This window comes from Podarcis muralis, chromosome 16 (genome assembly GCF_964188315.1).
Source record: "Podarcis muralis chromosome 16, rPodMur119.hap1.1, whole genome shotgun sequence".
Classification (NCBI taxonomy): domain Eukaryota; kingdom Metazoa; phylum Chordata; class Lepidosauria; order Squamata; family Lacertidae; genus Podarcis; species Podarcis muralis.
Genome location: NC_135670.1, coordinates 41,620,430 through 41,636,808, shown reverse-complemented (window position 1 = coordinate 41,636,808; position 16,379 = coordinate 41,620,430). Strand labels below are relative to the sequence as shown.

The following is a 16,379-nucleotide window of genomic DNA, read 5'->3' as shown; positions in this document are numbered from 1 at the left end:
TAATTTCAATATGATGACAACAGGAACAATCTTCTATGTAAAGAGTGGCTTTGTGGTTACAGCACTTGAATACTGTATCTGAACCATTCTTAGCTCAGGTGAAATAAAGGAAGGCAACATGTGAAGGAGACAGCCTCATATATTTATTAAAGAATTAATAAATAAATCTATTTTATTTTTGTAAATTACAAATGAGATAATTAAAAGGAGGCAAATTTGGGATTGTTGCTTATAAGACAAAAGCGCTGTAACGAGGTTATATTAATGGAGCTATCTGAGGTCTGCAAATTAGAGAACAAAAATTACAAGACACTTTTAAAAGGTCCCCAGTAGACCACTATAAAATCTTCTCCAATATACTTTGTGGTTCTCTTTTATTTCCACAGATTTCACCCTTTTACCACAGGGAGTGTTCAAACAAGGGAGTCAGAATTGTCCAAACCTGGCAAATAAATGCACACACACATACATACACACACAAAAGGTGTTTCACAGAGAGCACTTGATTTGGCAATATCAGTAGCAAGCAATATGCTTGGATAACGGAGCTCCACTGTTGCTGGTTGCAAATTTTCTCCTCTTCAGAGCAACGGGAAGCAATTTGCATCTAAAGGAGGCAAAGAGGAAGGTAGAAAAAAGTTACTCCTGGAACTCAATGCCAAACTATTGATATTTATTATATTAATGCCAGTGCTGCCACCCAAAATATATAAGTTTAGGATTACAAGGCAAAGCTTTCAGACATATCCCCCCACTCCTAATTTTTATAAACTTAGGGAAGCTGAGAATTGAGAGAAATAAGTTCTACTACCCTGGCAAGAAGATCTGCTCACCTTCTCAAATACGTACCTGGAAATCACTAGCTTTGTCAGTGAAAAGCAGTAGTATTTTGTGCACCCTGCAAAAAGACACAAGACAGAAAAAATAGCATATTATTTGTGCTCTTTTTACACTGGGAACTCTGCCTTTCTAAACTTGGCCAAGGAGGAGCAAAGTTAGTCTGCCAAAATATTAAATCAACCCTCTATATATCAGAATTGATATCTCAATTAGAAAAAGTCAAAGCTGTCTAAAAATGTGTAGAATTATACATTTCACCATGATGGAGCTTTTTTTCTTTTCTGTTTACAAATATGTGTAATTAGAAGAGAATGAAGGGGGAATCTCCATGGGAAGAACATTTCAGAGTCCCAGATGATCTCCTAAACATGGCTGCAATTCAGTTCCAAAGTGCAGAACCTCGAGATCAAGGCAAGGGGGAAAGAGGACATTTGCAGTTTCTCTTCAGTAGCTGCCCTGGGAGGGAGGGTCCAAAACATTCCTGGGTCTTTGGGGGGGGGGGACAAGCATAGAGGCAACAGAGAATAGAGCGGAAGAGATGGAGAAAGGTGACTGGGAAAGGGGAACTCACCTGGAGGTGTCCTTTCAGATTGGCAGGCGTTTTAAAATCCCCATTAAGAACCTGTGCAAAGAGCAAAAGGTCAGGTGAGGCCCCTGCCCGCCTAATATTTCCACACCTCTGATTTCACATTCAACTCTCACGGAGTCCACCTCCACTCTGAATGCTGCTCTTTGGCCACGGCATGAGTGATTACTCCTGCAGAATATCTCTGCGCAGTTGGGAAGCTGGCTATCCTCAATAATGCTGGCCCATTCTGGATTCTAGTCAATATTATGCAATGCAATGACTGACTGCAATTAGGACAATAAAGGCTGCAAATCACAGAATGGAAAGGAAGTGAACTGGAGAAATGGGGAAAGTGGGAAGAGGCTCTTCTTGACCTCTAGGAAGACACCTTTGGCTGTTCAGAGGAACACAGAAGAGCTCAGATAGAGAACAATATGTGTATCTTCTAGCTTTGAGAAATGGGGGTCCTTCAGCCACTAGGATGCTAGGAATGAGAGACAAGCACTTCCCAATTCTGCCCAACTTAACACAACTGGAATGTTTAAAATATCAAGGCCACCAGATCAGCTTGTATTGCAGGGAGCTTAAACCCCACACCCCACAACTCTTTAATGTACTTTCATGGGGGGGGGGGGAGGAGAGAGTGCTCCATTCTTGGTAGCCATGGAGATTAACCCTTTCCCTGATCTAGACTGTCTCTGAAAGTACTGGCATGCGTTTTTACCACTGCAGGGGCTCTTTGGATCCTTCTGGGGTATGAATCAGATCAGCATAGCTGCTCTGATCACATTCAGAAAACCTTTCCCTGCCGCAGCAACTGCATAATTACTTATTTATTTAAACAGGAGATCTGATCACAAATCTTCACCAGTACATTATCTTACAGCCCTGAGGAGAGTAAGAACTTTTGCTGCCTTTCTTGATATTGTACTAGTTGTTTCCCTTTCCTTGAACAATGAAGGCTTCGTGCTATTTTTTTTTAAAAAAATCACGTTCTCGAGCAGAATGCATTGTCACTGAACTGCTGCACCATAAACACAAACTTTAGTAATGCTAAAAGCCAGACAAGTTGATCTGCTACAGGATCTTTTATCACATGGCATAGATCTGGTGGAAACCACACAACCCAGCTACCGTCACCTGAAGGATGACAGGCTTAGTGGCACTCACCCTGTGTGTGTTGTTGATCACCAGAGGGTCTGGATTCCCATAGTTGGGTGGATTTGCATAGGGGTCATAGCCCAGCCTAGCCAGCATGGGAGCAATCTGAGCCATGTCCTGCAGCACATCTGCCGGGATGTGCCCCAGCCACTTCGTCAAGGCCTCTGTGTTCACTGGCTTGATCACCTGGTCCGTGGATCGCTCAATCCTGCACAATAGCAAGAAAACAGTAAGAACCGGCTAGAGCAGAGAGGCAAGGGGTGGCACCTGCTCACGTTCTCTCTTGATTTCTTCAACCTTCCACAGTCCCTAGTTTTCGCTGTGAGGCCCTTAATTGGCTTCTCTTTACTGTAGCCATTGCTAAATGACCGTAGAAGGCCACAGCAATTGAGCCAGGACAAAATTCAGTGTACAAACAGAAGTTTAAGCCTAGTTCTCAGTTTAAGCTTTAAATGCAGTTCATCGCTTCAATTTAAAAGTTTTTAGCATAGGTTTAAAAAGGTAAAGGTACCCCTGCCCGTACGGGCCAGTCTTGACAGACTCTGGGGTTGTGCGCCCATCTCACTCAAGAGGCCGGGGGCCAGCGCTGTCCGGAGACACTTCCGGATCACGTGGCCAGCGTGACAAAGCTGCATCTGGCAAGCCAGCGCAGCACATGGAAACGCCGTTTACCTTCCCGCCAGTAAGCGGTCCCTATTTATCTACTTGCACCCAGGGGTGCTTTCGAACTGCTAGGTTGGCAGGCGCTGGGACCGAGCAGCGGGAGCGCACCCCGCCGCGGGGATTCGAACCGCCGACCTTTCGATCGGCAAGCCCTAGGCGCTGAGGCTTTTACCCACAGTGCCACCCGCGTCCCTAGTATAGGTTTAGGCAAGAGCTAATTTTAACAAACCAGGACGAGGGTGGCACTGTGGGACAGAGCCTAGGGCTTGCCGATCAGAAGGTTGGCGGTTCGAATCCCCGCGACGGGGTGAGCTCCCGTTGCTCTGCCCCAGCTCCTGCCAACCTAGCAGTTCGAAAGCACGTCAAAGTGCAAGTAGATAAATAGGTACCGCTCCGGCGGGAAGGTAAACGGCGTTTCCGTGCGCTGCTCTGGTTCACCAGAAGCAGCTTAGTCATGCTGGCCACATGACCCGGAAGCTGTACGCCAGCTCCCTTGGCCAATAAAGCGAAATGAGCGCTGCAACCCCAGAGTCGTACGCGATTGGACCTAACGGTCAGGGGTCCCTTTACCTTTACCTAATTTTAACAAGCTTGCATTCATAGGAGGTGCTTAACTATCCGAACCCTCATGTCATCACCACTGCCTCTGGTCCACAGCTGAACCACGTGCCCTTGTTGCAACAAGGCTCTCAATCCCCACGGCTATATAAGTTTAAAGGTAGTTTGCAAGGAAGCCCAGCTCTACAAAGCAAGAGGCTGCCCCAGGCAGGGAAGCACCCAGGAAAACACTAACAATGGCCAGGTGAATTAAGCGCTTGTGTGAGTTTAGCAACAGACGAGGAGGTCAGATATTAAAAACTCCACACTGAGCCTGGAGGGAGGGGAAACAGCTTTGAAGCTAGAAAAGCAGCAGGGCTGGAGGAAAAGTAGGATATAAATTAAGCAAGTCAATACAGGGAGGCTTTGAGGGGGACTTTGCCTCCTACAGCTCCTTGTGTGTGAGTTTTAAGAAATGAGTTTCCCCTATGACTTTCCTTGCTAGTTTCCAGAGCTAAATTTGCAGCCCCCTCCTGCAGCTGTAGCAAAGCAGCTTCCCTGGGCTCTACCTGGAAGACAGATGGAGCTCTTCGTCCCTCCCATGCCAGATTCTCAATGGACAGGAGAGCCCTCCAATCACGTTTTAATGATCCCTTGCAAAGTCTAACTCAGTGCTGTCTCTGCTGGCTGGCGGTGGTTCTCCAGGGTTCCACATGGGGGACTTTCTCTGCCCTCTCTGGAGATGCCATCAGCAGAGACGGAACCTAGGATCTTCTGCACCCAAGGAGATGCTCTTAAGACTCAGCTGCACCCTATCCCATATTGTGTGTGAACTAAGGCATGACAATTCCAGAGATGACGGCCAGTGTGCTAGGAATGCACACATCTCAAGCACTGCAGCAAGGCTGCAGCACAGACACTCACTTGGAAAGGGAGACTCCGCCTGGCTTCCCAATCAGCTCCTCGTGGTGCAAGACGGCATCGCTCCAGGCGATGTCCAGGAATTCCATGATGGCCTGCATCGTTTTTTGGGGGTGCAGAACAAGCTGCTCATAGTAGATGGGGAGGCATCGCGAGAGCCCAATCTCCAAGCACTGGGAGTGCATCACCTCAATGGCTTTGTTCCACTTGATCAAGCAGTCCCGGTAGCTGCGGAGGTCAAAGCCGGCAATGGTGACTTTCCTGGTGATCATGGAGTGGACGGAAGCCCGGCCGTCACGCACCATCAGGAGAAACTTGGAGTTTGGGAAGATGCGGGAGAGGTACAGGGAGGACTTGAGCGTGAAGGGGTCTTTGTTGCAGAGGTACCTGGCTGGCTCTCCGTGCTTGGCAATCACCTCCAGGATGAAGGCCTGCATGGCGGCATCCAAGACTTGGTCAGTCACCCCAGCCTCGTCCAAGCGCATCTTCTCCCGGCCAGATTTGGACCAGGCTTGGCGCATGGCTAGCACACGCGGGATGATGCGTGTCTCCTCCCCACAGCGTACTTCCGGGTGAGCATCCAGCATGGCACGCATCAGTGTAGTCCCGCTCCGGGGGACGCCACCGATGAATATCAGAGGCATCTCCTTGCTGTAACGGTATTCCACCCGGTTGGAGTCCAACATCACCAGCTCCTCGTTCTCCGGGCGCATCAGTCCCCGGTTGGCGCCTTGGCCCAGTATGTGTTGGCATTGCAGCATCTGTTGGCCCAGGTGGGCAGAGACCATCAGGGCAATGGCAAAGCCCACCCCCATAAGAACCCGCCTCATGGTCACCCGCATCCTCTCCCCATCCACATGGGCCCAGGATCCGGAGGTGCTCTCCCCACTTTCAGCATTCGGAGGATGGAAGACCAAGCCACAGACTCCCTGGAAAGGACAGAAGCCAACCATTCAAGACAGGGACGGATACTTGTTCTTTGGGCATTTAGCTTAATATTTTCATTGCATTCTATTCCTTTATGGGGAGAACAAGGGAGCCAAACTGCTTAGTAGCGGTCCATCTACTTTAGTTTTGTCTACACTGACTGGCAATGGCCATCTAAATTTTCAGAAGAGCATTTTCCTCCAGTACTACCAGAAGATGCCAGAATTGAACCTGGGACGTTTTGCATGCAAAGCAGGTGCTCAACCACTTTGAACCTTCTGGACCTTCTCTTCATCCAGTTCTAACACTCCCCCAAGGCTGACTGCCAATAGACCCCTTGAACTCTTGGAGGGAACCACTCCTGGAGCCCCCGTCTGCGCCAAGACTAGAGTCTCCTCTGTGAGAAAGTGGGACCCCCACTCAAATACCTCTGCCCAGCCAGGCCCTCTGGCTCACAGTCCCCCCCCCCCCGCCCCCCGGCACAGCAGCCTCCCTCTCAATGCTCCGCTGGGCCTCCATGCCAATAACCAAGCCGGCTCCAAATGGCGTCTGGTAGCTTTTGAGCGTGATCAAATATTAATCTCACAAAATGGGGGGGGGGGGGGTAAACAGGGGGAACACGCCGGCAGAGCCATCAAGGATTCATGCGCCCACTGCCAGCACATGGCAGCACATCCATTACGGCAGCCAGGCGCTCACCTCGGTCTGGGAAGTTCATTTTGTGGCTGGCTGGCTGGCTGGCTGGCTTGCTAGCTGCTCCTTGCTCTCCAAAAACACCCAGGCGGGAGAGAGATTCTCTGTGGTGGGGAGGGAGGGAGGGAAGAAGGACAAGGTCAGTCAGATGCTGAGCAGGGAGTGGGGGGGGGGCTTGGAGCCACAAGGAGCAAGAGATTCCCCTTCTCGGCAGCATGGGTGCTGTTTCTCAGCAGCGGTCAACTGGGCTCCTCCTCCACCCACCCCAAGACACGCAGTTATGACACAAGCCCACACAAAAGCGGGTTGCATTTGCAAACAACACCAAACCGAGCGCTGGGTGTGCAAACAAGCAGCCGTGTTGTTGAACCATTTATATATAGCTTAACACTGTAATTCAGGGATGGAGGACGTCAAAGGTTGCAGGACTGCAGCTCCCAACATCCTGAGAGCTACAGAGGTTCCACATCCCAGTTCCACAAAATTATGCATCCAGTTGAACAGACATAAATACCCTGCTGCTGTTTAAGTGATCATTTCCATCCCAAGCTGGAAGAAGGACACATGATAAGAGCCCTCATCTCGCTAGAGGTCATTCTGAAGGCCAGATTTTCCATGATGCCCTCGGTCGCTTGGCAATGTTACCACATGCTAGACGGCCAACCAAGGAGTAGCAATGTGTGGCAAAATGTAGCAAAAGTGTATTTATCCTACAAGAGGCAATTTTTTAAAAAACACATAAAATTTCCACTTGAGTTAGAATGGGAGGCAAATAACTATTGTCTAAATGGCTCTTCATTGGGGCTTCTTTACAACTACAGATTCACTCCAAATGGCCCAAGGCAATCTAAATGTTTTTGGTGGAAGCTACCCCAGGTTAAAGTGTGGTGTCGGCAGGCACTGACTTGTCCCCATCTTAAAAAAGGGACCCCTCAAATGCGCAGCCCACAGAATAAGCCTGTCACCATGGCAACCTGGGGCAGCCATGTTGTACAAAGTGAAGCAAAGCAGGGGACATAAACATCCCTTAAAGGGCTTCAGCCATGAGCAGCCTTCCCTCCTCTTATTTATAGATTCGCACACGCACAAATGTGTATAATATGACTTAAGGGGGGAAAGGCCTGTCAACAGTTCAAAGAAGAAACTTCCTCTTTGCAATCTCAGAGAAATCTGCTCTCATCCACTTAGCCATTGTGTTTAGAATAGCACAAAGCAGCTACATTCGGTGTTGTTTGTTTTGCTAAATGTTGGGAATACATGTGGAATATCATCAAAAGTGGGTTTTTATTGTCATTTTATGTTGTGAATCACCCTGAGATCTAAGGGTATGGGGTGTACACAAATTTAATAAATAAAATAATCAAAAGCGGAATGCTCAACAGAGGTTTAATATTAATTTCCTAAAGGTACATTGAATCAATTAGTAAGTGTCTGGAGGGCACCATTTTGGCGAAGGCCAGACTCGCACCCTGATGGCCTGTCTGGCAATCATCAAGGCAGCATCAGCATCTTGATGATAACAAACTCTCTCTGAAGCACAGGAGGTTGTCCCAATGCTACAGCAACTGAGCATGTGTTTAGCTCAGGAGGGAAGCTTTGGCTAACAGCCTTGCGCACAGGCTCCGCAGACAAAGATGGCAAGAACTACAACGCATAGAACAGCACAAAGGGCACAGGTGGAAAGTGGTGGGAGCCACCCGGAAGATCGGGGGGGGGGGGGGAGTTGCCCAAAGGTTTCATAAACACATCTTTGCACACCTTCTGTCGTGTCCCCCTCTACCCCCTACTCCCAATTCCCCATCACTTGCTGCTTCCTTGCTCCTCTCTTTCATTGGAGATGCGACTGGGGTGTTGATGTGCCCTTCATCCGAGGATCACAGGGTGGTTTAAAATATAAAAACACAACATTGGTGCCCATGGGAGCTTTCTTCCCAATACAAACAGCAGTGTCAGGGGAGCGATTTAAACCTGCATTCTGTAAAGAAACATTTGACACAGAACCTAGTTTGGACCTAAGGCATTATTTGGGGTGAGTTCACGCACTCACTTACACCTAAACACACGTATACATATATGGCCGCAATAACAAACGGGACTTGTGTATTTGCAACAGCCATCACTGATCAATTGCTACACAGGGAGCAGTGTTCAGCACTGCACCACCACTGGAAGAAACTTAAGAAAAGTTAAAAAGCAGAAGACATGTCAATTTATTTACTATGCATTTCATTTCCTCCCAGAAACTCAGATCACAATGCTTTTCTAAGGGGATAGTTTACGTGTTTAGTTGATGCACACTCATGAGTGATTCAACTTCACTTGGTTACACACAGAGAGAAACAAAAATAAACTGAGGCTGCAGTCTTAAAGCTACTAACCAAATGAACCTGGGAACTTTTGCCCCTGAGCTATGTTCCCAACTCAGGGGAGACTCAGAGGGTAGAAAGGGAGAGGTGTGTCACCTTACATCCTGCCACCAATTCTCCCCCATAATTGCTGTTTCTGAGTCCCTCATGCCCTGCAAGCGGGCCTTGGTTCTGATCACGGAGCTTGGCTGGGGAGAATGGCAGGTGGGCATATTCCTTGGGAGAAGATGCAGACTAGGGAAAGCGGGAAAGCATAAGCTCACTCTTGCTGAATCTCTCCTGCAATCGCAACCCCCCCCCCCCGAAAGAGAGAACATTAACGCAAGATCCGTCCCAACTTGTAAACTAGGCTCCTTTACCAAGAGCTGGAGGAGCAGAAGGGCTGACTGTGCAGTCCAGCAAGTCTCCAAATCTATCTGCTTAAACCCTGGTGTCCTACTTGCAAAGAAGGTAGTAAAGGGTTATGTTCTTGTGGCCACGTGTTCTTGTGGCCTTACAGACTTTTCAAAAAGTAGTTCAAATGGATGGAGATACTCTAGAACCATCACATGTGCTTGTTGCTAAGGAAATTCTGAGCCGTGCAGCTCACTGCCAAGAGAGATATTCATAGGAGAGGACCCTTTGGACGTTCTCCATGCATTCCTACAAAGCGCCTCACCAGGGATGGCAGAACAAACGCCAGCTTCTTCTTCAGCAAGGTTTAAATAAAATCAGCAATGATTCAACAGATGCTGCTGAGTGCATATGCACTCAGTTGTGGACTGCCTTGGGGAGTTTTTGTGATCGGAAGGGCATTTCATTATCCGGCTTAAACTCCAGGGCATTTTGGAAGTAATAAATTGGTGCAAGGCTTTTTCCCTTTAATAAAGTCTCCTGTTCCAGAAGGAGCGAGTGAGATGGTGGGGAGGGAAACGACAGCAGGAAGCTTGTCTTTGATTGCAGGTGTTCTGCACACCACCAAGCCTGCCAAGGTGGAATATGCCACTTGCTCTGCCACCCATGAGACGAGGCCAGGCACTCTGGGATTGCTGAGGGAAGGCAGAGATCCCACAAGCAGGAAAGGGCCAAAGGCCCCCACTGCCTTATAACCAATTGTGCCCTGGAGTTGCCTAGCTCCATATTGTCTACAAGGAAAGAGGCCGGGGCTCCAGTGTTTCAGACGGGAGACGTTTCCAGCCCTGCCTGGAGATCAAGATTGGAACTTTTTGTGGGCACAGCTTTCCCTCCGAGTTCCAGGCTGCCCTGCCTTTGTAACCTTCTGCTTCAAGGCAGCACCCTCCATCCAACAACATGCAAGGCAGTCCAAACTACTGACAGCAGTAGAAGGTGGGCAGCAACCCAGATCATCTGCTGATGAGAAATTGCTCTCTGCCCACAGGAGAACAATCCACAAAGCAGGCAAGGTGTTTGCCACGCAAGGTCCAAGTTAAGGCCTCTTGGCTTACAAAGTGAGAGGACAGTTAAAGAGTCTAATCCAAGCCCACCAGAGCCCCCCCCCCCAAGCATATTCCAAGTGTCCTCCTTCACAGAGCAGAAACCAAACAGTGAGAGTTACCTACCCCCAAAGAGGGTAGGGAAAAAACAGGTGGCAATGAACTCCCATTGTGGACACCCCCATGGGAATTGGCCTACAGATGGGCTGAGCAATTGTGGCTCTCCAGATCTTGAGGGGCTACAACACTCATCATCCTCTACCCTGGCCCTGTGGACTGGGGCTGATGGGAGTTAAAAGTCTCACAGCATATGGAGGGCCAACGTCTTCTCCATCTCTGGGCTACCTGGTGAGCTCCTCATTCAGTTCACCATTTCCTGCATGGTCCGCACTTTGAAGTTTTGTGTCCCAGTGCTCTCTAGCTTTTGCCTTGGAGCCTTCCCCTCAAAAACCTACTGTCTGAAGCTGAAGCACAACAAAGAGCAATTCAAGTTTTCCAAAGATTGCCATTTCCTCCATTTCTGTATTTTTCATGTGGAAAGCTCTGGGGCAAAAAAAGAACACTCAGACCTGGAGCCTCAAAGCGTGGGCTGTGCCTGGAAAGTGTGGAGGAAAGGTAAGTGTGGAGAAGCCCTCAGTATCTGCTAATTTTCAGGGCTGCAACCCTTGGATGGGGCAGGCTACGCCGTGACCTGTTGAGCAGCCCTTTCTTTGATGCCTCCATCCCTGCTACTGCCAGACAGAGACAGAGAGTGCAGCAATACCTGCTGCTTCCCTCCTTGACTCTAAATTAGGGAACACTAGGAGGAAGCATGAGGGTGAAGGGATGCCAACACAGCTGCAGTGGAACTGGGACAACCAGCTATCGTGGCACTTTGCTAGTGATGGAGTTGGCCAGAGGATGGGCATGAACCCAATCTGACATAGAAACAGGAGACGTGGACCAGGAAAGGGGCTGGGTTTGGCCCCCAGAGCAATTTTATGTGGCACCTGCTGGCCTCCTCAAAAATATTTTCAGGTTTTGTTTGTAAGTCTGTGTGAGAGAGTCCACGCTTGCAAGTATTGCAGCTCTCTCTTGGTCTGGGTTTGCCATAAGTTGATGCACATCTGCAAGCCAGTGTGGTGTAGTGGTTAAGAGCAGTAGTCTCATAATCTGGTGAACCGGGTTCGCTTCCTTGCTCCTCCACATGCAGCTGCTGGGTGACCTTGGGCCAGTCACACTTCTCTGAAGTCTCTCAGCCCCACTCACCTCACAGAGTGTTTGTTGTGGGGAAGGAATGGAAAGGAGAAGGTTAGCCGCTTTGAGACTCCTGAAGGGGAGTGAAAGGCGGGATATCAAATCCAAACTCAAATACACATGCTCCATATTTACGAAGCATTCACCGATGGATTGCTCTGATTTCATTATGGAGGCATCCCAAGCCCCAACAAAACAGGTCAGGTGAACAGTACCAAGATTGGCCATCACTATCCCAGGCAATTAAAAGACTGGCGCATGGCTATCAGTGACTTCCCAAGAGACATCAGAAAGTGTTCATGAGTGCGTGCCCATGTTTCAAAATATCCACCTGCAAATAAGCTACATTATTTAAAAAATAAATACACAAGCTGAAAGTCCTGCTTGCTGAGTGCAGATCATTCCCTGTTTTCTTATTGTTTGGCAAAGAAGTCTTCCTGTCCAGCAGCCAAGAGTCTCCGCTGGAACCCATGTCTCTTCCACTGCAAAATGACCAAAAATCACACAAGCTCAGGAGATAACCTGCTGATGCAGCAGCATTTAATTCACCCACAGTACAGTGGTTATTCCAAATCCCTTGTGAACTAAGAGTTGCTTTCCAAAGCTCACAGTCTTTCATTGATGGTACAGTTCGGATTTGGTGCAACTGCTGATTATGAAGGTTTGGGAAAATGCAGCACAGCATACAAAGACACCCCACCTCCTCAGGCCCGTATCCGTCTATGACGGGGGCAAACAAACAAAAATCAGGCCTTGAAATCACTAGAGCAAATTGCAGAAATGCAAACAGAGGCTCAATTGAATTTAAATCCCCCATTATCAAGAGAGTTGGGGCAATATAAATCTACATCAGTTGGAAATGGTTGTGTTGAGTTTGCTATTGGAATTTCCATGACGCCTGGCCTCACAAAAGAGCAATAGAAATGTTGCCAGCTGAACTGCTGTTATCAAGTGTGCCAGCCCAGCAATGCCTCACCTGACTGCTCACCTGGGCACGCAAGTGACAATGTGGAACAGCTTGAGATGATGCCAGGGAGGCCCCGGGCACGTCTGCTGTGTAAGTGGCTTGCCCCACCACAGCCCCCTGGCAGCCAGCTGCTCACTCACTCTCCACAAGCCCCCTGGCTTCGTGGAGCTCACTCCATCCAAGACACCGCTTTTGCTAAATGGCCTCCTGCAGAAGAGCAGCAAGGCAGCCGCTGCACACTCAGCTTCAGAGAAGCTTCCTCTGGAGGCCAGCCAAGCCCAAACAGCATATCCGCAAGGCAGAGGAAGTGCAGCATCGTGAAGCTAAAGCATCAGCTCCTCCCCCATCACTACCCCTTTTTGCACGGCAAGCAGTCAAAATCCTGCGAGGAAGCTTCTGGGTTGCACAGGGCTGTTTCCCAAAGGATGCAAGTTTCAGAGCAGCAATTAAAACGAAAGTGATGGGTGTCCTGCACGCTGTAGGGCTGAGGTCACAGTCTCATCTTCTTTGAAAGACAAAAGGAGCAGAAGGCTTTGGGAGCTACCAGGGCAAACAGTGTTTCCATCAGAAATGGCTGATACCCGAGACCCTGTAAGCTGTATTGGCTGGCTAGGCCAAGAGCATGGCCTGGAACAAGGCAGCCACAGAATTGGGGAACAGCATCACGGCAAAGTGGGAGGGGGAGCATGTGATGTGAAGACGGGAGGAGAGGTGAAGGTCCCAGGCATCTTTCATCAGGAAAGTACAATCCTGGCACAGGATTTGCTTCCTCTCCACTTATCTATACTGTACCCCATTTTCTCCCACCAGCACCCTCACCTCACCAACAGCAGCCTGTCAGGCACTTATTTTCACCACCACAGCCACTTGGGTAGCCCTGAACCCATGAGGACTAGGATCATGACTCTTAAGTTGAAAAAATAATAATCATTGGAGGGAAGTAAGATTCAACCTGCTCTTGTTTAATGGGATTGTCCCAAACAATGAAAATCATTTGGAGATACGGAATAAAAAGGAAAATGTTTTTCTCCTTCAAATTCTCATAGCGCACATTCTTAATTGTAAGCATACTGGCTATGAAATCAGATCCTCCCATATACAGTATGCTATGGAAAATAGTTTTAAGAAACAGAATGGGGGGGGGGGGGGAGAGAGAGAGAGAGAATCCCAGAGTCTAACAGAGGATGTTGCAAAGGTGGAAGAAACATTGAAAGAGTTCCTTGCCTTCAAGGGAAAGCAAAAGAATTTGGGGCTTCTTAGCAAAGAAAAAGATGGTGTTGCCTGTAGTGCAGCTATGGAGAGAGAGAGAGAGAGAGAGAGAGTGTTTATCTCCCTCTCACAATACTATGGAGTCATCCTAAGAAACGGATGGCAAATTCAAGACAGAGGAGAGCCACTTTCATGCCATACATTTGAAGCACTAGGATACCACTACAAAAACGCTACTTAAAGCACTATGTTGCCATCTAAAATTCCCTATGAAGAGGGAGAGACTACCGTATTTTTCACTCTATAAGACGCACCAGACCACAAGACGCACCTAGTTTTTGGAGGAGGAAAACAAGGAAAAAAATATTCTGAATCTCAGAAGCCAGAACAGCAAGAGGGATCACTACGCAGTGAAAGCAGCAACCCCTCTTGCTGTTCTGGCTTCAGGGATAGCTGCACAGCCTGCATTTGCTCCATAAGACGCACACACATATCCCCTTACTTTTTAGGAGGGAAAAAGTGAGTCTTATAGAGCAAAAAAATACAGTACTCTGCAAATTGTAGCTCTGGGAGGGGAATGGGGGTCTCCTCACAACTCTCAGCACCCTGCTTAAAAATGTATCCTAGCCCTTGAAACATGCGCCCCTACACAGAATTACCTAACAGAGCCTCCCTGTCACTTGATGTGTTGGTGGCTCTGCCTTGGGTGGCTTCTGAAAAGGAGAGGTCTATCCACACCTGCCACCCACAATGGTTGCATGGAACCTCAGGGGTCAGAAGCAGCCTACCTGGGAAGAGCAGGTGCTGGGGGACCAGCAGGTGGGGCAGTCCTCTTGGTGGGCTTCTCCCTGGGGCACCTGGCTGGCCATGGCAGGTAACAGGAACCTTTGCTCCAGCCACAGCTCCTCCTTTAGCCCCAGGCCATTGTCCTGTGACTTTCCTCACCCTCTGCTGATCAGTTAGCGGGGAGACAGGAGCATGCAGTGGCCTCGGGGTCATGCGCACAAGCAACCTTCGCTCCCTCGGCCCATTGGTGACCACCTTCAGCTGTCACACCACAAGGGACTTGAGCCTCTTGCTCTCACACAGGAAGGCGGATGTCCCATTCAGGCCGCACAGCAGCACACCCTGTTCCTGCCCAACTGCAGGGGAAGAGAGAGGAAGTCGCCTACATAAGGCCACACAAGTTCCTAGCCCACAACTTGTGTAGCCCAAGAAAAACCCTTTTCTTCAAGCTGGACAATCCTTTATTGACAAGGCCCAGAAAAGACTCCCCAGGGTGAGAGCAGGGCCTGAAAGCTGCCCAAGCCACCCCCATGGCCCCACAAGCCACTCTCCTCAAGGCTGGTGGGCTCAGCAGGAAGCCAAAGGCCAGACAGGAGAGAGGAAAGGGGGCACCCGTGGGGTGAAGAGGGGGGCCTGGAGCCACACCCGTGGGTGGCTGAGTACCAGGTACCAGGGTCCCCCCCCCCCGCCTCGCATCCCCACCAGTGCAGAAACCAACAGCCTGGAGGGTAGGAGCAGCTCAAGCGCAGCCCAGTCGTGTCTGGCCCCCCCCCCCGCGCCCCAGGTCGGAGATGCCAAACGGCCTAAGAGAGGGGGGGGGCGCCGCTTTGGCCGACCTGAGCAGGCAAAAGGCCTCTGCTCTCGACTCAACTTCTCCCGCAGCTTTTTCCAAAGGGCAGCGCATCTCTCCGCGCACAAGGCTGGACAGTTCCCCCATCAGGGCCGCCATGTGCCTGTCTCACCGGGCCGCCCCCCGCCATGTTCTGGTCCTGCGGGGCCCGAAGCCGCGGGCGGGCGACCCCTCCCCCTCTCCCTTCTGCGGGACCCCCGAGCACTCACCGCCTGGATGGGGCGCCGCCGGGCAGCAGAGAGAGGAGCGCGGGCGGCGGCGGCGGGCGGCTTCGGCGGCGCCTCCTTCGCTCCTCCCGCTGCCCGCCCCGAGACCACGTCACGCGCAACCGGGAGCAGGAAGGCGCCCGCCGCCCCCGCCTGCCGCCTGGGGCTCCCGGGCCTCTTCTTGCCGAAAGGAGGAGTCGGCAAAGGGCTCCTCTTTTTCGCTCTTCGAAAGATGGCAACCCGCCTTCCTCCCAGCAGCTCAGCGGGATTAGGGCGGGGCGATACCTGGTTTTCAACATTGCGATATATCACCGCTAAATATCCCGATATATATCTGCAGCGGAGGAGGACCTTGTCACGCCTCCCCATGGCAGCAGAGGGTCCCACCATATTTCGCCGCAGTGGTGGAGGGCCTTAAAATGTAAGGAAGTAGTAGATTTAATAAAAAAAAATCTTAAATAAACTTCCATTTATATATTTTCAACTTATTTCAGTGATTTACTAGTAAAGTTGCATCTGCTTCCACACTCAGAGGTCTAAGTGGAATCTGTGCATGCATAAGCCCCATTGAGTTCTACTAAACTTACTTCTACTTTCCTGAGAGTACGTTTCATTGAATTCAGTAGGGCTTGCTTGTGAGCAGACACACATTTGCTTGCGTTGCTCACTGAAAAACGCCCTCCCCACCATTCTCACAAGGTACCCAACCTTCCAGTTAAGCATAAGGCTGCCAGCCAAATCTTCTCCCCTCCATTCCCCCCCACCCAAGACTTCATTCCATCAATCTCTCCCTTTTTATCAAAGGGTATGAGGGAGGGATGGGACATGAGTGGCACTGTGGATTAAACCACTGAGCCTCTTGGGCTTGCCAATCAGAAGGTCGGCGGTTCAAATCCCTGTGACGGGGTTCCTGCTCCTGCCAACCTAGAAGTTCAAAAGCACGTCAAAGTGCAAGTAGATAAATAGGTACTGCTCCGGCGGGAAGGTAAACAGTGTTTCTGTGTGCTGCTCTGGTT

General features: G+C 49.8%; 1 protein-coding gene across 4 annotated transcripts; it reads right to left on the bottom strand.

Moving 5' to 3' along the window:
* Positions 1-121: 121 nt before the first annotated feature.
* On the bottom strand, positions 122-15,622 carry TPST2 (tyrosylprotein sulfotransferase 2). 4 transcript variants are annotated; one of them, XM_028710032.2, is made up of 7 exons: positions 15,367-15,621; positions 6,317-6,414; positions 4,694-5,619; positions 2,579-2,777; positions 1,412-1,462; positions 850-898; positions 122-607 (listed from the first exon to the last, which is right to left on the bottom strand). In XM_028710032.2, the coding sequence occupies exons 3-6, from the start codon at positions 5,530-5,532 to the stop codon at positions 869-871; spliced, it is 1,119 nt and encodes a 372-aa protein (XP_028565865.1). In that variant the 5' UTR covers positions 5,533-5,619; positions 6,317-6,414; positions 15,367-15,621; the 3' UTR covers positions 122-607; positions 850-868. The 4 variants fall into 4 exon arrangements, with proteins under 4 accessions (XP_028565865.1, XP_077776093.1, XP_028565867.1 ...); XM_077919967.1 differs by lacking the exon at positions 15,367-15,621 and adding an exon at positions 14,310-14,663; XM_028710034.2 differs by lacking the exon at positions 1,412-1,462 and having other exon boundaries at positions 15,367-15,622.
* Positions 15,623-16,379: the final 757 nt, after the last annotated feature.